Source organism: Chelonoidis abingdonii, chromosome 26, assembly GCF_003597395.2.
Source record: "Chelonoidis abingdonii isolate Lonesome George chromosome 26, CheloAbing_2.0, whole genome shotgun sequence".
Taxonomy (NCBI): Eukaryota; Metazoa; Chordata; order Testudines; family Testudinidae; genus Chelonoidis; species Chelonoidis abingdonii.
The window spans coordinates 2785958-2806697 of record NC_133794.1 but is presented as its reverse complement, the minus strand read 5'-3'; the positions used below and the strand labels follow the sequence as shown (position 1 = coordinate 2806697).

General features: G+C 49.0%; 1 protein-coding gene across 1 annotated transcript in view; it reads right to left on the bottom strand.

The window, feature by feature from the left end:
- LOC116830888 (venom factor-like) overlaps nucleotides 1-20740 on the bottom strand; it is a 57584-nt gene that overhangs the window by 24306 nt on the left and 12538 nt on the right. The window contains exons 8-24 of the mRNA XM_032790562.1: nucleotides 20135-20237; nucleotides 19631-19751; nucleotides 19299-19414; nucleotides 18215-18361; nucleotides 16977-17189; nucleotides 15082-15276; nucleotides 14490-14651; nucleotides 13270-13399; nucleotides 12436-12507; nucleotides 10650-10850; nucleotides 10170-10281; nucleotides 9788-9873; nucleotides 9462-9601; nucleotides 6068-6280; nucleotides 3984-4041; nucleotides 1134-1220; nucleotides 297-500 (exon numbers count right to left, since the gene is read on the bottom strand). Of these exons, the coding sequence (XP_032646453.1) occupies nucleotides 297-500; nucleotides 1134-1220; nucleotides 3984-4041; nucleotides 6068-6280; nucleotides 9462-9601; nucleotides 9788-9873; nucleotides 10170-10281; nucleotides 10650-10850; nucleotides 12436-12507; nucleotides 13270-13399; nucleotides 14490-14651; nucleotides 15082-15276; nucleotides 16977-17189; nucleotides 18215-18361; nucleotides 19299-19414; nucleotides 19631-19751; nucleotides 20135-20237 (2360 nt within the window). The remainder of the gene's footprint in view (nucleotides 1-296; nucleotides 501-1133; nucleotides 1221-3983; nucleotides 4042-6067; nucleotides 6281-9461; nucleotides 9602-9787; nucleotides 9874-10169; nucleotides 10282-10649; nucleotides 10851-12435; nucleotides 12508-13269; nucleotides 13400-14489; nucleotides 14652-15081; nucleotides 15277-16976; nucleotides 17190-18214; nucleotides 18362-19298; nucleotides 19415-19630; nucleotides 19752-20134; nucleotides 20238-20740) is intronic.

Genomic DNA, 20740 nt, shown 5'->3' with positions numbered 1-20740 from the left:
ACAGACAAACTTGCTGACAGGTATTTTGTAATAAGCTACCAAAATAATTGAAACTGGCATGATTATATTGTGTTATTTTGACAAATAAAATATGTAGAATTTTGCAAAATTTTAAAATATTGTGGCATAATTTTTCATTTTTGGCACAGAATTCCCCTGGGGGTATTCTATAGGTTGACACCACTCGCCTTAGCCATCCTGGCTCCCACCCAATAGCCATATGCAGGAATAACCAAGCCCTAGTAATGAACAGAAGTCTGGAGAAGGACCTGCTGTCACCCAGGAAAGTCTCTTACCACTCCTGATCAGGTTGATGGCTTCAGCCCGGCGATCCACCCCCATCTTCTCCCACTGGTCAGTGCTGTCCAAGAAGTAGGTGGAAATGACCGTTGGGGTCAAACGGATCATGTTCTGTTCCCCACAGCCAGAGGGCACCACGATAAGATGCCTCAGCTTGGCCCCGTCGATAGAGTTTTCTACAGCCAGTGCCACGGGGTTTCCTGGCCAAGAGAAGAACCTGGTGTGAATTCAAGCATGGGAGCGGTGGCTTGTGGGAATGGGGAGAAAGTGACCCCTCAATGGGTTCTGTAGACTTAACACTCTGAACCTGAAATGTGCCTCAATGCCCCCTGGAGTCTGGGGCACCCACCGCCCTGTAGAACTGGGTCCTAAGACTGGATCAGTTGATCCAAACCCCTGCTGGGACCTTGCAGGTTGGAAAAGAAGTCAGTGATGTGGAGTCTGGGTATATTTTCAGTGCAACTTGTTTCATTTACACTATGCACACCAGTCCTGGAGCAGAGGGAGTTGCAAACAGCATGCAGGTCAGTCCTCTCTCTCCGGGATCTTGGCCCCAAACACTACTTCTCAGTTCCCAGGGAACAACTCTAGTAACAGAGATGAAAGCAAATGCTCCTGCTGCTTTCCACAGCTCTCCTAAAGAAAATTCACAAAAAGAACACCACCACTGTATTTCTTCCTTGACTAAAAACTCGCTCGCACATTAGAAAAAAACTTGTAAGAGTGTGTAACATTTGGTCCATTTCTTGACCTCTGGCCTAACAGTCTTACGAACTTCTGAGTTTCACTCAGCATGATTTCTAAGCACTTCACAATCACAGGCTCTTATTTACCAGTGATGGAGACTTTGGTTTCTGGTTCAGTATTTGGAATGATATCATTTATATCTGGAGCTTTCACCTTCGTTTCCTGTTCCCCACCTGCGAAAAGGAGAAAAGAACCCACAGTGAAAATATGAGCGTCCTTTTGGCTTTGCAGCCGCTATTTCTCCTGGATTACGGGCTCCCTGCCTTCATACAGAGCCTGAAATGATGCCCTGTAGAGGGAGATGGAGGAAGGTACTAAGATGAGACGGGAGTGGTGACTTTGCAGTCCAAACTGATTGTCCCAGGATTCATACTGCTGACTTTCGAATAAGCCAAACCAGCTGTGTGATCACAGGCATGAATTCAGCTGATTTAAAGTGATGGTAAAGACATTAATATTAGTGGCCTGATTCTCCACTACTTTTCACCTTATTATTAATTATGATTATTTGTACCGCAGTAGTCCCCAGAGACACCAGTCCAGGGCTGGGCCTCCATTCTTCCTCTGTTGCCTCCGGTGATGGAGAATCATGTCTAGTTTTGGAATCAAACATTTTCTAAAATGTTCTCCTCTTCTACCCTTGAGAGCTACCTGTTCCATCAGCCAATAGCAAAATCCGTGTCACACTTTATATTCAAAAGTATGATTATACAGAGTTTATAAAAGGATTGACAACTTCTTAATAAATGTTTTAATAAATGGCTAATCAATTGTTAGATTCTTAGAGTTCAGCAGATCAATAGGTTGCTTATAACACCAACAAACCTTCTATTGATATCTGCAACACATACTGTTCATGTCTGCACCCCGCTTATAACATATAGTAATATTTTAGTGTGACCAAAATCTGTTTTGATTTGTGTCTGACTCCTTTGAGAGGAACATTAGTTCACTGGTTAAGACATTATCCTTGGACTGAGAACCTGGACTCATTCCTTACTCTGGTGCAGACTCCCTGTATGCCTTTGGGCTAGTAGTTAATAGCTTGTTTCCCCAGCTGTAAAATGGGTATAAAAACATTTCCCGATCTCATAAGTGTGTTGTGAGGATAAGTACATTAAAGATCATGAGGAGCTCAGTGAGACACTGCACCCCATATTCTTCATAGAAATATTGTTATGATATGAATATGGTACAACTAAGATATGTTTTATGTAAGATGGGTCATGTGAGGTATCATTGGAAATGTTCTGATCTACTGAATGTGGTTATCCAATTTGTATGCATGTATCATTTCTGTATCTGAGGTTAGGAATATTGACTATGTAACAGTTACGACTATGTACGTATTTGGGGGAACGCCCACCAGACAACAGGCAATCAGCCTCAATAGGCCATTAGGAAGAACAATACGACTTGGAAGATACTAATCTCAGCGCCGTCCTGAGACGCTCCTGGGGTTGCTGCTTTGACACTACAAGGTCAGGTGATCGGATCACCTGGTACTAGACCCCCATCTTGGGCTTTCAGTGTTTTTCCATTAAGAGGTAGCGGGGTTGGGGGGGGGGGGCGTTCAGAAACAAAAGATTCCTGCCTTATGTATATTCTATTTAAGGCTGGGAAGTAAGGCAATCAGATCTTTTCTCCTTTGCCACCCATCCAAGAAGGAACATTGCTAAAAACATCTGAAGGAAAAGGAACTAAGCAAGGGCTGCGTTCAGGCTGAGAACAGGGATTTACCGTGTAAAGAGACATAACTGGAACTGTGATCTGCAGAAACTCAGCAACCTGCCTAAAACATCATTTAGGGTGAGCAATTACAACGTGTAACCTGTTTCTTTAGTATATTAAGCTTTGTTTGCATGTTTTGTTTTATTTACTCAGTAATCTGATTTGTTCTGTTTGGTATGCTTTATGATCACATAACATTTACCATTTATAGTTAATAAAATTGTTTTTAGTTTATTCCAAAACTCAGTTTGTGCAATTCATATCTGGGGGGAAGGGGCAGGCAAAAGCTGTGCATATCTCCCTCCATATTGAGGAAGGGGGAGATTTTTATGAGCTTGCATTGTGCCTATCTCTCTATACAGCACAAGACAATATTATTTTGGGTTCACACCTGAAATAAAGTGTGCATGTGAGTGCTGGGTAAATCCCCAAGCTGAATTCAATCTGTGACTGCTGCTATAATAATGATAGTAGATATACCTATCTCCTAGAACTGGAAGGGACCTTGAAAGGTCATTGAGTCTAGCCCCCTGCCTTCACTAGCAGGACCAATTTTTGCCCCAGATCCCCAAGTGGCCCCCTCAAGGATTGAGCTCACAACCTTGTGTTTAGTAAGCCAATGCTCAAACCAGTGAACTATCCCTCCCCCCAGCTGTGGGCTTACCTCTGTCTGGCCCAGAGAAGGCTTGAGGGCCTGCCACAGCAAGGACAGAATGAGGAAGCCCAGGCTGGTGGAATGAGCAGACGCAGTGGGACTCCAGCACATCAGGTGGCACCTTGGATGTAGCGGTTCTAACCTGTCACACTCAATTACTATGTGTAAGTATCTCAGATGGATATAATGCTGTGGTGATACATGATCATATAAGGCAGACAGAGGGACCAAAGAAATGTCAATATTTCACACAAATTTTAAACCAGTGTGGGGTATTCCATGGAACTGATGCAAGTCTTCCATTGACAGCTTGACACTGGCAGTCTCACATGTCACCAAAAACCAAAGCGATCCGTTTGAAAATCCCCAGGCACGATCGTATGGCAGGTGCAGAATTTTTCTGGCGAGTTTGAGGCAAATTGGGAACAGCATTTGAAAGATACAAGGGCTCCAAAAATGAGAGACCCTCACTTGTCTATACATTGTGTGCTCACCGGGCGCTTGCAGAAGGAAAGGCGCTATATAAAGACAAATCATTGTGGTTACTCACCTTCTGCAGCTGGATCCAGCTGAGTGGACATAGACCGGGTTACTCTCATCCCTTCAGGCTAGGAGGGAAGAACAAGAACACATGATCAAAGTGTAATAAAAGTTGTTTGCAGCATTGTAGCCAGGTTGGTCCCAGGACAGGGGTGACGGCATAGGCACCGACTCCATGGGTCCTCTGGGGCTGGAGCACCTACAGGGAAAAAATGGTGGGTGCTGAGCACCTAGCGGTAGCCCCACATCAGCTCTCTCCCTCCCCTTCAAGTGTTTGTCGCCCACCGGTGGGCCCCGCAGATCAGCGCCTCCCCGTCCTTCCCCACGCCTCTTGCCCACTGCAAACAGCTGTTTCGCAGTGTGCAGGAGGTTGGGAGGAGGAGCGAGGACACAGTATGCTCAGGGAAGGGGGCAGGAAGAGACAGGGAGGGGGTGGAGCCTTGGGAGAAGGGATGGAGTGGGGACGGGGTCTGGGGTTGAACACCCCCCAGCTCTTTGAAAAGTTGGCTCCTGTGGGTGACGGATTCTTCCCCAAAGTGGGGGGCCCATGAGGCCCCATGCCCTCTGTGGCCCTGCCCCTCCTCTTCCCCCAAAGTCCCTCCCCCCAGCTAAGCTGGAAGCTGGAGCCCAGCTGGGGAGCCCAGGGTGCACCCCCTGCCCAGGGTCAGAGGGCCCAAGAGCAGCCCCCAGCCCACGTCCCCTTCCTAGGGCAGGTGGAGGGTCTGTGGCTTCCCACAGCTGCCTGTGCAGCTCTTACCCCGACCCCAGGGGGTGGGGACATGGGCCAGGGGCTGCTCTCGGCCCCTCCCCCAGGCAGGTGGAGGGTCTGCGGCTCCCCACGGAAGCCCAGGCTCCCTGGGTCGCTCTTCTGTGGGCCGGGCTCCAACTTCTGGCCTGGCCACGGGGCGGGGCCTTGGGGGGGGAGAGGAAGGGCTGGGGGCCGGGCCCATGGCAAAAGTGGAAGAGCCATGGCCCCTTGCCCCCACCATCCCAAGATAAGAGAGAGAGACAAGGGCAGGGGGGTCAGGTAATATCTTTTATTGACCAACTTCTGTTGGTGGAAGGGACAAGCCTTTTGAGCTTCACAGAGCTCTCCCTCAGGTCTAGAGAAAGAATGTTTCCTTTTGGTCTGGCTGCATCTTTGAAGGAAAAGGGGGAAACCCCATTCACAGCCCCAAATGCCACCCTGGTGTACATCTACTGACTTCAGTGGAGCTTTACCCGGAATGAATTAGTCCCCTAGAACTGGGCAGGGTAAGGAATTGATGTTCTCACAGCTATATGTTGTTTCAGTTCTCAGTGAAGGACCCCTGATCCCCAAGTGAAGTCTCCTGTTAAGAGGCCAAATGGCACTGATTTTCACGGGCAAGCTGGAAGAGTCAGTTCTGGCACTTCTGGACCCACATTGCTCTCAAATATAACTGACTCATGTCCTCCAATATCAGACCACTGTTACAGGGCCAGCCTAAAGATGTTTGGGAGGGTTTATCACAGCCCTCATCCCTGTAGTATCTGAGTGCTTCACAGTCTTGCATGAATGTATTGCTAGAACCTCCCTGGGGCATAGGGCAGCAGTAACATTCCCATTTTACCGATGGTAATTGAAGTGCAGAGAGACTAAGTGACTTGCCCAAGGTCACACAGGGAGTCTGTGGCACAGGAGGGAATCAAACCAAAGTCTCCGATACCCTAGGTCAATACTTTAACCACTGGACCATCCTTCATGTGCAGTGAGGGTTCATGAGATGATTTTTTGAGATACACCAGCAACATTTTCCATGAAGTGTGTGAGAATATCTTTAAAACGTCCTCCCACAGTTTTACTGCAGAAATGGAGCCCCCTGAGGGTGCTGGTCCAAGAAGGAAGACACTAGGGGGCTTAGCAGCTGAGCTTGGGTCTCCCATGGGACACTCTGCAGAGTTACGTGCAGCAACTAGGCCATTAACAAAGCTACTGTGATCACTGAAGTGGGCAGAGGACATAGGTGCTAACTTCAGAGGTAAGGTAAAGACCAGATTCCAAAGACAACCTAGCCAGGCCACCGGCTGCTTGTCCTGTGACCAGACAAAATGGGCCTGTGACCCAGTACGTACCACGACCTTCAGCTTCTTCTTCACACCATCGGACACGTATGAGTCCCACACAGCTGCTTTCACCTCAACGTCGTGCAGCCCTAGCTCCAGTGGGACGATCACGAGCGGCACTGCCCGGGAAGACATGGGCTCAATTTCCAGGATCTGCCGGTATTTCTTTTTGGAAGAGGATGCGCTGCACAAAGCTGGATTGTGTAACAGCTCCATTCGGACCTGGGAAGAGAGCACAGGGGCAGCTTTTACCCAGAGAAATACGGTAACCAGAGGGGAGCAGTTCTCTCTGTTACAAATGGCTGCTTTGCTAGTTGGGGTCTGAGGGTCCGATCCTGCCAGGTGCTGAATGCCTCCAGCAAGCTTAAGGTGCTCAGCATTTCTCCAAGAAGAAGTCCTATAACAAGGCTAAAAAGCACTGGTTGATGTGTAATGAAGCCAAAGGATCCAGACTGGCAGCCTGTAGAAACCCAAGTACCACATTTGTTCACAGATCGGGACACTGGGGTGAGGATGTCAGCAAGCATGTGGACAAGGGTGATCTAGAGGATATAGTTTACTTGGACTTTCAGAAAAGCTTTGACAAGATCACAGACCAAAGGCTCTTGAGCAAAGCAAGGAGTCATGGGATAAGAGGAAAGGTCCTCTCCTGGATCAGTAACTGGTTAAAAGATAGGAAACAAAGGGTAGCTATAATTGATCAGTTTTCACAGCCAAGAAGTAAAAGCGGGGTTTCCCAAGGATCTGTACGGGGACCTGTTCTCTTCAACATCATCATAAATGATCCACAAAAGGGGATAAACAGTGAGGTGACAAAGTTTTCAGACAATACAAATTTACTGAAGATAGTTAAGTCCAAAGCAGACTGCGAAGAGTTACTAAGGGATCTTGCAAAACAGTATGACTGGGCAAGAAAATGGCAGATGAAATAGAATGTTGATAAGTGCAAAGTAATGCACATTGGAAAACATAATGCTAACTATATGCATAAAATGAGGGGTCTAAATTAGTTGTTTCCAGTCCAGAGAGAGATCCTGGAGTAATTGTGGAGAGTTCTCTGAAAATATCTGATCAATGTGCAGTAGCAGGCAAAAAAGCAAACAGAATGTTAAGATCTATTAGGAATTAGATAGATAATAAGACCGAAAATATCATAATGCCAATCATATAAATCCATGGTACGTCCACACCTTGAATACTGCTTGCAGTTCTGGTCACCCCATCTGAAAAAACATATAAAAGAATTGGAAAAACTACAGAGAAGGGCAACAAAAATGATAAAGTGGATGAAACAGCTTCCATATGAGGAGAGATTAAAAAGACTAGGAATGTTAATGTTAGAAAAGAGATGACTGTGGGAAGGGTATAACAGAGATTTATAAAATTATGAATGGTGTGAGGAAAGTGAATAAGGAAGTGTCATTTACTCCTTCACATAACACAGAAATCAGGGGTCATTCAATAAAATTAATAGGCAGCAAATTTAAAACAAATGTAAGGAAGTATTTCTTCACGCACTGCACAATCAACCTGCGGAACTCGTTGCCAGGGGATCTTGTAAAATCCAAAAGTATAATTGGGTTCAGAAAAGAATTAGCTAAGTTTATGGAGGACAGGTCCATCAATGGGATTAGCCATGACAGTCAGGTGCACACCCATGCTATGGGTGTCCTAAAACTCTGACAGCCAGAAGCTGGGACTGGATGACAGGAGAGGGATCACTCGATAATTATGCTGTTCTGTTCATTCCCTCTGAATCACCTGGCACTGGCCACTGTCAGAAGACAGGGTACTGGTTTAGCTGTACCACTGGTCTGACCCAACATGTCCATATATTCAGAACTACCACTAGAGGACATTCAAGCCCACATTACAGACATATGTCCCATTTGGAAGTGAAACTGTGAACTCATTTAGTCAGATGGTGACTAACAAGCTTCCCTTATTTTGGGAACAACCTTCTGTAAATACACACTGTGAATGGGTTCTGTTTGACCTGATCATTTTAATGTGTTTATTTCAGGACAGAATCAGCTTGCCATGGGTGATGCATGACTCTTGCGTTGGGGAAGGGTGGGGGCCTGACCGTTGGAAACTCCCTAGAAGTGTGTGTGTGGCAGGGGAACCCACCACCACCCAGACTGTGCTCCGCTCCTGCTTCCTCCAAGGCCCCACCCATGCTCCACTGCCAGGCTCGTGTTTGGGATAGAAGAGTCTACGGGGTGGCATTCTGCCCAGTGCTAGGGTGGCATGGCTGCCCTTTTTTTTTTCTTTATTTTTTTTTTGTTCACCGCTCTGGCCACCCTGTAGGGTTCAGCGGCACGGAGGAGGGGAGTGCCCTGCTGGGAGTGGGCTGCGCGCTCCGTCTGCCTCAGCCGGTGCCAGGTCCACAGCAACCCCAGCAGCCTGTGTCCTTCCCTCCCCGCCGACCGGAGCAGCGTGGAGCCCTTCTGGCAGGCAGCACGGCGGGAGGGGCCGAGTGGCAAGCGCCCTGGCTGAAGGAAGCCCTGGCTGCCCCCTTTCTTTCTTTCCCCCCTGCTCCCTCCCCCTCCCCCCTGTTAGCCAGAGTGCGCACTCCACTGCCCGGGGCACATCTACAGCGCAGGGAGTCCCATTAGCCAAAAGTTTGCACCCTGACTCCGGTCTCCCCACATTTTTTTTTTTGCTTGGGGCGGCAAAACAGCCAGAGCCAGCCCTGTCCACTGCCACTCCACCCCAGACCCCACTCCTGCTCATCCCCCTCCCCTGAGGGCCCTCCCACTGCTCATGCCTCTCTTTGCTTCCTCGCCTCTCTGCCTCTTTAGGTGAAGTGCAAGTGGCGGGTGTGGGAGGGGGTGAAGAGGCATGAGAGGTGGGCTGGGAGGTCATGGGGGAAGTGGAGGAGCATAAGAACATAAGAATGGCCATACTGGGTCAGACCAAAGGTCCATTCATCCCAGTATCCTGTCTACCGACAGTAGCCAATGCCAGGTGCCCCAGAGGAAGTGAAGCTAACAGGCAATGATCAAGTGATCTCTCTCCTGCCATCCATCTCCACCCTCTGACAAACAGAGGCTAGGGACACCATTCTTTACCCATCCTGGCCAGTAGCCATTAAAGGCAGCATGGGAGGCAGGCAGGGTGGCTTTGGGGAAAGAGGCAGACTGGGGGTGGGAAAAGGAGCAGTGTGGGCGAGGCCGGGGGAAAAGCAGAATGCAGGAGCGGGGCCTCAGGGCGGAGCGTGGATGGGCTGCACTGTGTTTTGGGCTTAGCCTCCCCAGGACTATTATACCCACTGCCCATGCAGCTTGGGGCCATAGTTTTCTGTACGGCATGGAGATCTCGAGTTGGGCACTCCTGTATTTAATGGCCTGTCTGAAGTGTAACTATCAATGCAATATCTAGATTCTAGATGCGAGTTTACCTTAATTTTGTCATTCTGATAGTTGTAGAGAATAGCCCGGATCTCCACCTGCTCATTCCTCACTACAGAGTAAGGCAGCCGGAGGTCGATGAAAAAGTCTTTCATCACTGTTATCTCATAGGGGTCAGCCACACAGATCCCTGCAGTAGGAAAGGATCCCGGGTCAGGATCAATGGGATTTACGCTTTAATATCGAAACCCATTGGTTATCGCCTGGATTGTTCCATCTCACTGTGAGGTTTTTAAAGTCCCTTGCTGCCTGGAGCCCCTTTTTCCCCATTCGAATTTCTATTGGCTCACTTCAGCAAGCTGGCTGCGTTCCTCACCTTTGGTCTCGGAGAGGCTCACGGCCAGCACCTCCCAGGTAGTGATGGAATCCTTCAGGAAAATATTCAAGGTCTTGGAAGAAATTCTACAAGGAGAGAGAGGCAGAGTTTTAATTTACAGAAGCAAGAAGCTAGGTCTTATGGGCATTCTCAGTCCAAGGGTCTAAATCCCAAATTCATCCACCCTTAAATGAGATCAGACATTGAGATCCTAACCAGTTATAGACACGGACTTCAGCAGTGGTTGGACCCACTTATGCCATGCCTTTTGTTTTGGGGCAAAAATATAGCATGGAAGAATGGGCCAGGTCAGTAGAGTTTTACTGACTTACACCCACTGTGGATCTGGTCCCATGAGAACCACAGAGCTACACGCTCTTACCCATCTCTGTTTGGCAGCTGGGGCAGCTGTTCCACTTGCCATAACCAACTCTCTGGAAAGTGGCTCCTCGAGGTAATATCTTCATCTTGTAAGAACCCTTCATCAATGTCACCTGGGATGTTAAATCAGAGGTAGTTAGCCGAGCTGTGAAATCCTCAGTGCCCTTCACTGAGATTCAATAGGATGGCAGTGACATTGTGGCATAAACCATTATGTTTTGATGCCACCATGTTCTGGGGTTGTAGCATAGTTGGGTCGCTAGATGGAAGAAGGTGCCAGCCACCCACATTTGGTTGCTTCTCCCCTGCCACAACATCCCAGAGTGACATGCTCTTCTTCTTTGGCTGATTCCGCATATGGCAAGCCTCTTCCAGCTGCCCATGCTCTGGGACACAGATCTCACCCAGTGAACATGAGCAGGTGGCCCAATATTCTTCCACCGTCCCTCCTCTGAGTGATATTAAAACCCTGGGTACTTGCTTCGTGACAGTTCCAGGTGGAGCTCCCGCTGCCGCTCGTCCCGTATAGTTTTGATATAGTTGCAGCAGTCAAGGAAGGCCTTCTTGCACTCGGCCGTATCCAGGATGTACCCAGCCCGCTTCTCGCAACTGTGCCCCATGGGGTTCTCGTACATCCCATCTTCGCAGCATTTTTTCACTGCCTGGTCCTGATACTCTGCCGCTGAAATATACAAACCACAAGGTCTCTCCTACTGAGCCTGTTGGGTCTCGCAATGTCTCAGTCCTTTTTGCTCTCTAGTAGAGATGGACAAAAGGCAGAAGAGAGTCAGCAGGTGAAATTTACACCTTCTCCCAGCCCGCACAGAGTGTATGTTACTCCATCATAGACACCCTTATGCTCACACCACCTACCAGTGTGTCTCACATACCCCTCTTGTGCATCACATTCTGTAGTGGATCTTTCCCAGTGATACATACAGCAGCCTATGGGCTTTTCTAACCTATGCTTCTAGCATTAGGTCCATTGTTCCTATGGGCCTTACCCCAGAAGAGGATTGGGAAAGCAGAACATCCCCTTTCAGTCTTTCCCTGCCTTGTTGTCCTTCCCACCCCCTGAGCAGCTGCCTACACTGGAGATGGAGCGGGGAGCTGGCACAAAATGTGCCTTTGCTGATTTAATGGGGAATTCCCATCCACAAGGGGAGTTGTCCACTATGGACATAGAATCATAGGATATCAGTGTTGGAAGAGACCTTAGGAGGTCCTCTAGTCCAACCCCCTGCTCAAAGCAGGACCAACACCAACTAAATCATCCCAGCAAGGGCTTTGTCAAGCCTGAACTTAAAACCTCTAAGGAAGGAGAATCCACCACCTCCCTAGGTAACCCACTCCAGTGCTTCACCACCCTCCATGACTTTGACTGAATGGTTCATGCAAATGAACATCTGGCCCAGAGTCGAAGCTGGAGTAATCCTCACCGGGAAGGGACAGAAGAGAGACGTGCAGCACGAAAAGCAACAGAAGAAGGGTGCTGGAGTATGATGAAATTCCTTCCTCATTTTCACGTAAACCTTCATCCACCTCCTTGGACTGCACAATAGACCAGCCTAGGTTCCCCTACACCTGCTGTTCCAGTGCATCACGCAGACAGCTGCATCTGAACACAACTAAAACTGAGCTTTTCATCTCCCTTCTTAATCCAGCTCCACTTTCCCTATTCTTGACTACGGAGAGCACCATGCTCCACTGAGTCACCCAGGCATCGTCCTCATCTCTCCAGTACAACAATACACTAGGGCAGAGGTTCTCACACTTTAGCAACCCGAGGACCCCCATTTTGATTTAAAATTTTTCATGGTCCTCCAAACCCCCTGCTCAGCCCCAGGCCCCACCCCAACTCCACCCCTTCCCCCAAGACCCCATCCCACCTCTTCCCTCTCCTGCTCCATCCCTGCCTTTCCTTTCCCCCAATTCTTTCTGCCTCCTCCCCCGAGCACACCCCATCCTCAATCCTTCCCCTCCCTCCCAGTGCATCCTGCATGCTGCTGAACAGCTGTTCCCCGGCGTGCAGGAGGTGCTGAGAGAGAGGGGAAGGAATTGATCAGTGGGGCTCATGGACCCTCTGTAGTATCCTCGTGGACCCCAGTTTGAGAAATGCTGCACTAGGGGGACAGGTGCATTGGGAATTTTGCCTTCCTCTAAAGTGTCAGATGTTGGTCACTCTTGGGAAGCAGGATATCCGCCTTGCTGGACAGATGGTTTGACCAGGGATGACAATTCTTTTCCCCGGTTTCACTGGTACCTACCTTTGTTTGCCTTATACTCAACGAGCTGAACGGAACGACGCCGGCGTTTTGCTGGCTGGGGACACCCTGGCTCTGCAGAAAGAAATGAGAAACCGAAATGAAGCTCTGGACAGAGGGGAGTTCAGTCTTTGTGACCCAACCAGCCCTTAGCCTCCCTGCTGAGACTTAGCTGACCATTGTGGTTATGGCTTTTGTGATGTAACGATCACACACTGCACGTCTATGCCCCATTCATCCAAGAACCTCAAAACACTTTACAAAGGCAAATATCATTATCCCCAGTTGGTAGGTGGCAAAGCTGAGACACCCAGAGGTGAAAAGATGTCCCCAAAATCACACAAATGGCAGAGTCAGAAATGGAATCTAGGCTTCCTGAATCCTGCATCCTACTGCAACCCATCTTAACATATCTCACTATCTCCAAGAGGTGGGAACAGAACCCAGGAGTCCTGATTCCCTGTCACCCTCTAAACTCTAGGTTGGGGTAGTCAATTTCTGGGTCAAGGTGTAGTCAGGGTTCAGACTCAGACTAAATAAAAAGATTTCGGGGTCCATTCAAAAGCATCTGGTAGTCCGGATTTGGCCTGTTCTAGGCCAAACCGCCTTCTCTGCATGCTTGTCCACTGGGAGGCAGATTGAAACCATCACAGCACAGACCACCAAGAGGCCAGCTTTCAATTGCTACTGTCCTGGGGCAGGAGAACAAAGACTTGGCGGTGGACGGTTTTGAAACCCTGTTACCAATACCTCGAGCCACCCAGAGATCAGCCAGTCTGTGAAGCTAGTTGCTGAATGGGGAGGTAAGCAAGGAGTTTCAGATCCATGCAGTCATACCTGATCTCGGAGGTGTTGAAATCTTAATGCTGGTCTCCAGGCTCAGTCCAGCATCTGCAAACACACCCGTATTGTCCTTGCCACTGCCAGGTGTGCACCCAATGTCGCTTTTCTCCACAGAGTCCCAGATCTGTGACAAGTGGGCATAGATGATAGGAAATCATTATGAATCATGGTATTTTGTACCTATATAGGCCTGGACTCCCACAGAGGTCTAATTCCCCTTGGTCCCTTTGGACTCCCCGCCAGAAGGGTCTCAAAGCACTTTAGCTGCTGAAGACTAGATTTTGCTCTTTGAATGCTATGGATTAAAAATGCTCTATCTACACAGTGTTTTGTGTCTGGTGCAGGTTGACAGACTTGAGCTAGCAGGGCATGTGTTAGCACTCTGAAAATAGCCGCATAGGCAGTGCTGTGAAGTGATGGCTTAGGCTGGAGCTCAGGCTCTGAAGCCCACCCCCCTTCCTCGGCGCCGTCTATATATTTAGAGCGCTAGCATGAGCTCCATTAATCTACATGTGTCGACTAGGGCTGGGAAGCTTGCTTCCACTTGCTCCAAATGCTGTGTAGACGTACCAGGTAAGATAACAGCCCCCTCTAGCATTGTGTTGGAATGAGAACTGACTCAGAGGGAGGAAGGCAGTGGTGCTGGAGCACTTCTAGAGTGGGGGAGCTGTGCCCCTTCCTCCCTGTCCATGCCCCCTGCTGACCCCTAGAGCTGGGGCTGGGAGCAGGACCATGGCTCCGGGAGCGGGGGCATGGGACGGGATAAGGGGGCTGAGGCTGAGATCACAGCTGGGGATAGATGTGGAACCCTGGGTGCGGGGCTGGCAGCTGGGACACTTGGCACAGGGCCAGGAGCAGGGGGCTGGGTGCGGAGCTGGCTACCGGGACCCCAGGCCTGGAGCCTCACTCCATGTAAAATCTGGGGGTGCTGCAGCACCCCTCACATGCCTCGTTCCCATGCCTATGGAGGAAGACCTCCTTCTGAATCACCAAAACTACTTCTTGCAGCCCCCTGAGTTTCCTTTAAAGTCTCCCATTCAAGGACTGAACTGACCCATCCCTGCTTTGATCGAGTCTGAGGAAGAGCCCACCCCAAGGAGTTCGCTCACAAGCAAAAAATTCTTGCTATTACCAAACAAAATCTCAGCTCAGTATCTTCCACCCCATAAAACACCACCAGTCACAGCCAATGTCCCGATGTTTTCATGGCCTACCTTTGTCTGAGAAATCTTGTGTTTCTTGTTCAGAACATAGACTCCCTTGTCCACGGCCACCAGCCCGACACGCGCTCCAGCATCTCCTTCCACTTTGATTTTCATTGAGGACCCTGGCTTGTGGATTCTGTTGTCTGCCTCAGTGGCTCCTTTCACCACCAGCTATTTGGAAAAGGGCAAAGCAAGGGGGTTGTTTTATGGCAGAGGGAAGCCATTTACTTCCTTTCTTAGCATAAAAATGTAGAGTAAATCTGAAGCTGATTCTAGATTCCAAAGGAATCTATTTATAGACCTTAATTTCTATCTATCTTTCTATTGCATCTCTAAGGAATCTCTTAATTGTGCTATTGACCCAGGAGACGCTGAGAGCTGAATCTGTCCCATTATTCCTAACAATGACTTTTTGTGTGTTTCGACTCTCCAGTCATGATCGAATGGTGCCTTGGTCTCCGTTGTGCTAAAAGAGGAGGAAAAAGAAGTCTGAACCTTGAAACGAGAAGAAAATTGTGGATAATAGTGATGGTTTTATGACAAGTGTCAATTTCTATTAACAGGCCTAGACCCAGAGGACCGGAGAGAAAAATCAACCCACCGTTCCCATGCAGGTGTCCTGGACGTCCACCCAGACTGAGTCTGCTACAATCTCTGAATTTCCTATTTGACAGTAAGCCACGATGCGGAATGAAGGGATGAGGTCTGGAGTGATGGGCAGGGACATGGTCACCAGATTTTGTCCCTCTTGCTTGGCCTGTCTTCCAGCACGAATGATCTTCCCTTTATTCAAGATCTAACAGGGAAACATGAGACATGGGTTGTGAAGGACAATGAACCTCATCATGCACCTGGACAAGACCAAGAGACTTGGAATGTTTCAGATATGCATTAAGATCTAGAGTTGATGGAATTGGTTGAGGAGTGCGGGACCTGGCTCTGAAGTGTGGAGGGTCTGGTATTCAGGTACTCTTCAGACTCTCAAATGCAAGCATCACCCAATTTAGGACCATCCCTCATGACTGGAATGGGTTAGACGAAGAACTGGTTGGAGCAAAGGCCTGGGAGTCTGGACCCCTGGACTCTACTTCTGGTTCTGCATGGGAGTGCGGTCTAGTGGTTAGAGCAAAGGACTGTGGTTCAGTGATGGATTTAGCGTTAGTGGGGCCCTGTGAGCGGCTTCATTTTCGGGGCCCCCTCTTCAGGACCCAGCCAAGAAAAAGAACATTCTCTTATCTCCCTTGTTTTTCATTCTTTTTCTCTTCATCCTCCTCCTATATTATAAAGTAATGGAAAGTAAATGAAAATAAAGTGAGGCACCTTGATTGTGGCAGGGGGTGAGGGTGCAGGAAGGGGTGTGTGCTCTGGGCAGGGGCAGGGGTGTGGGAGGAGGGGTGCAGGCTCTGGGAGGAAGTTTGGGTGCGGGGTGCAGGATCTGGGCTGGGGCAGGGGGTTGGGGGGTGGGTAGAGGGGTGGCACAGCTCTCAAAGCGACCAGCACACACACACTTCCAGCAGCAGCAGATAAGCAGGGGGGGGGGTGTTATCCAAGATAGCTCTGTGCACCGCTGCCCTCAGGCGCCGCCCCTGCAGCTCCCATTGGCTGCAGTTCCCAGCCAATGGGAGCTGTGGAATCAGCACGGAGACACCCTCCCCCCACACCAGGGGTTGCAGGGACATGCCAGCTGCTTCCAGGAGGGAGGGAGGCAGATCGGGCAGAGGTAGATCGGGCAGGAAGCCACTTCAGCTCTGCTGCTGACACGTCTCTGCGTGCCCCTTAGGAGAAGGGGGGCAGCGGGTCTCCATGCACTGCCCAGGGCAGAGGCAGCGTGTGGAGCTGCCTCCACCCCCTGCCAGCGGCACGCAGAGACGTCCCAGCAGCTGGCTGCTTCCTGGAGCAGTGTGGGGCCACCAGACATGGCATGCAGGCAACCTACCTGCCTGAGCCCTGCTGTGCCACTGGCTGGGACTCGGGGCAGGTTGTCAGATAGTTGTCCTGCATTTTGGGGTCCCCCCATGCCACTGCACGGTTTGTTTCATAGTAAATCTGCTCCTGTTGTGGGTTCATCCTTCTATGTGCATCTGTCTTACCCCCCGATTCAGACTTTGATTGCAATACAATAATGTTTGGGGAGTCTCCTCTAATTTCCCAATTGGGACTTTGGAGAAACTAAAGCAGACTCCTGTCCCCAGATAATCCATCCTCGGTTTATGTTCAGCCTTGAGAAGATGACATTGGGGGTTTAGTCAGTGCTGGGTGGCTACTCCAGGCCATGTAGACATGAGTAATAAAGCTTCTATGCAGGGCTTAAATTTAGATGGAGCTCTCCGGTAAATATTTTCAACCTCCCTTGAGTCTTTATAGGCTGCTGGTGGGAGGTGTGGGGGACTCTGGGAAATACTCTATAAGAATTTAAGCCCTGCTTCTGTGTCACTATGGAGTCTTCAGTGCCTGGATGTAAAAGGAGAACCTACTACCTTGGAGCACAACACTTACCAGGTAGGTGAAGTACCTGATCCTGTCCACAATACTTTGGCTACTAGTTTTCAGATGGAAGTTCACAAGTAAGTTGTCTCCAGGTTTGATTTCAGTAGAGGAGACCGCCAGATGGAGATAATTTTTAGATCCTCCTTGGGTCTGATAGGCTTCAGCCACCATGGACTTACGGGCCTGGCGGTTCTCTGGGAGGTCCCTATGGTCAGTTTTTACCTGGAAGGTTCAGGGGGAAAAAAACAGTGTCAGTTAAACTAAATTTGAGCCTGAAAACAGTCTTTAACACATCCATCTGGGCCAGATTCTGTTCTCAGTTACACTGGTGTAAATTCTGAGTTGCTTCAGATTTACATCATTTTCATGAAAAGCAGAGTCTGGACCCTAAATCTTTAAATAAATAAAAACTAGTTCATTAAGCCAAGAAAAATTAATGAGCTCCAGTCCTTATTCTAATAGCAGCACCTAGTGCTTTTCATGCCTGGCTCTCAGAGAGCTCTACAAAGGAGGTCCCTAGTTTACACAGTGGAAACTGAGGCACAGAGAGGGGAAGTGATGTGCTGAAGATCGCATGGCAAAACAGCAGCAAAGCCAGGATTTGAACCCAGGCCTCCTGAGCCCAAGGCACAAAGCTGTATTGCCTCCCTTCAGGTATTCTTAGTGTTTCAAAAGCTTCCATTCAGTTTCTTTATATAGTTTAGTGCGTTGAAAGGCCCAGGACACTGAAACCTCTCTAGCCACAGGACAATCACAACATGGACTCTGGCAGGGGAAACTTCCCCATATGACCCCCCATCATTGTATCTCAGCCTGGCCCCTTTTGGTATTAAGAAGGAAGTTTAGTCTCTATGGCCCAGTCAATCACTGGCTTCTCTGGCGCCCTCTTCCAAGCCCCAATCAGCCAGCCTTCCATGCTGTTGCATTTTCATTAACCATACAGTCAATTCCTTTAGCTCTTTGCCAGATATCTGTGCATGCCCCACAAGACGCTGCCCCTTATGAAATCCAAATCACAGGCCGCTGGAAACGACCTGATCTCACCCAGCATAGGGAGAATGAAGTTCAGGTGCTATGCCAGCCTGAGATGGAAATAGTAGTCATATTGAAGCTACATCACTATTATCCATGAGTTTCCCACGACTGATGTAGGGCTCTGTACAAAGCCTAGGGTGTCGCACGGAGGGGGCTGCCCAGTGGGTGCACACCTCGTGCCCAGCCTCCCGTAATACTGGCAGGTTACTCACAGTGATGGCTAACTGTGATTGCCCCCCAGGCGTGTTGATAATCAGCTTCGCAGTCCCATCTCCCTGAGTCAGCCTAGAATCTTGGGAACCATCCACCTTAACGGGAACGCGGGCCGCTGGCGAGCCATCAGGGTTTGTAACGTAGACCTGAGATCAAGGGGAGACAAAGGGATTACTGCCTAGCGTCGTGTTGGACTAGGTTAGAGATTCTGTGAGTGCATTAAGCAATGGAGACACAGACAGGAGAAAATGATGGCACGGCTGCCCCACCCTCCAATTTCACTGTCCTCTGCAGTTCTGCACTAGCGCCCCTCTACTCCCCAGGCCTGTTGCTTTCCAATTCTCCCCTTCTTCCACCATTCAACCATTCCCCACCTCTCTCCACCCCTCAACCCTGGCCTCTCCCAAACCTTTCTTCTTACTGCATTTGAACCTCGGGCTGCAATGCAGGAGCAAATATACATCTAGCTGCATACTGAGGCTATATCTACACTGCAATCAAAGGGGTGACCACAGCACGTGTAGACATGCCCAAGCTAGCTTTGGTTTAGCTCTCTGGAATAACAAGAGCAGTGAAGCTGCTGCAACACAGGCTAGCTGCTTGAGTTCACATCCAGGGTCCCTGGCAGGGTTTTACAGCCTGCCGTGGCTTCACTGCTATCATTATTGGAGCTAGCTAAGATCAAAGCTGGCTCCGGTATGTCTACATGGGCTGCAGTCACACCTCTGATTGCAGGGTAGGCATGTAACCTGAGCCAAACAGCCCTGGAGCACTGGGCCCAGCATAGAGCCTCATCATGATCGTGGAGGAGTCTAGAATCCTGAATGCGCCTGTTGTTGGTACAAGGCCCAGGAAGTAGCATGTACTGCCCTAAGGTGTATGAGTGACCTCATGCCATATTTTGTATCCAGTGCCACTGCACCGCTTCCTAGATAGAGTGTCAGCTTTGAGAGAGATTCTGATCTCAGTTACATCAGCATGAATTGATGTCAATGGAGATATTCCGGCTTGAGATAAGAACCCAGCCCTTTGTCTCCCATTAATACCCAAAAAAGGCCTAGATCCAGGCTGAAGAGATATTACCATGAGTTCAAATGGCATCCCTGGCTTGAAGTACTTGGCTGTTTTTGTGAAGTGGATTTCATAGGGAGATGTCACAATGTTAATTCCGGTTCTTTCTGCTTCCACCATGTCGCTGCCTGCAGAAAGAAGCCACAGGAAGGGTTAGAAAAAGCTGTTTCAGGACAGATTCTGATCTCATCTTCCCCACTGTCAGTCAGAAATAAATCTACCGGGGTCACTCTATAGTTATGCCATTGTAATTAACAGTAGGATCTGGCCTGGTGTTTCTAATTACAAGGGACCTAAGCCATGAAGGGTTTTATAGATCAAAAGGTATGCCCTGAATTGCTCACCAGACTGCGTCAAAACTGTCACAGTAACATAGATTGAGTGGCCGATGAGTTCATTCAGGTCGACGAAACGGGCCTGCAGCATTGCTCTGGTTAGCTCTGCTTCCCCATTCCCGTCGGTTATCTAGAAAGAGAGAAAGAATTTTTTAACGTCACATGCACACATGTACGCACGCAGCTGTCGGCTCCCAAACTTCCATGGGTTTAGAGCAGAGGGGGAGTAGCACCTACAGTCAGCTGGTGGGAGAGAAGGAGGGCAGCTTTTAAGGATCCACCTACCACTTTATACGTAAGAGCACATTGGGACTTTGTGCAGGATTATAGGGACACACAAGTTGGCTCTGCTCCATCTCATGTCCTCACCCCACACTGACCTTGACTACAGCCCTTGGTGGCATTGAAGGTAAACACTTGATTGAGGTGATGTACACTTGGGGAGGCTCTTAACTACTTGATTAGTGAGGGCGCATCACTTCCCCAGCATTCCCCTCTGAGAACGGGCGTTACCTCAATTCTCTTGAGTGACTGGGGGATGCTTTTCTTCTCGTCGCCTATCTTCACCCCAAAGAGGACAAAGGCGGTGCCCTGTAAGTCTTTCCCATAAAGGAACCTGAAAGAGGAGAGGATGGGTAAGAAAAGCCCCACAGAAACCTCCTGAGAATCTGTGGTGCTGGCTTGCGGGTTATACCAAAGAAATTTCCATCGTGGTCTCTTGAAAGATACCATGTGCCCTTGGTTAAAGGTGTCCCAGTCACAGATCAAACTAAAATAACTCATTTGTTTTCAATTAACCTCTTTCTGATGTGCTAGCTGGAGGAAGTGGCAGAAATAGTAGATGAAGGAACTGAGCTGTAACCGTGGAGTTTGCTTATGGGTCAGGCTAGCTTTCAGTTCCTCACCAGAAGAAACTTTACTTTGGGATAATAGCTTGCTGAACGTTTCCCCTCTAAACTGTTTTTCGATGGCAAACTGGGTTATTTACCAAACAAAATTTTCTGTAAGAACTGTCTGCTTTCCATAGGGGGGAAAAGAAATCCATTTTTAATTAAAAAATTGAGTGCCTGAAACCCCAAAATATTTCAATTTGGAAATGCTGCCATAATGCTTCATGGG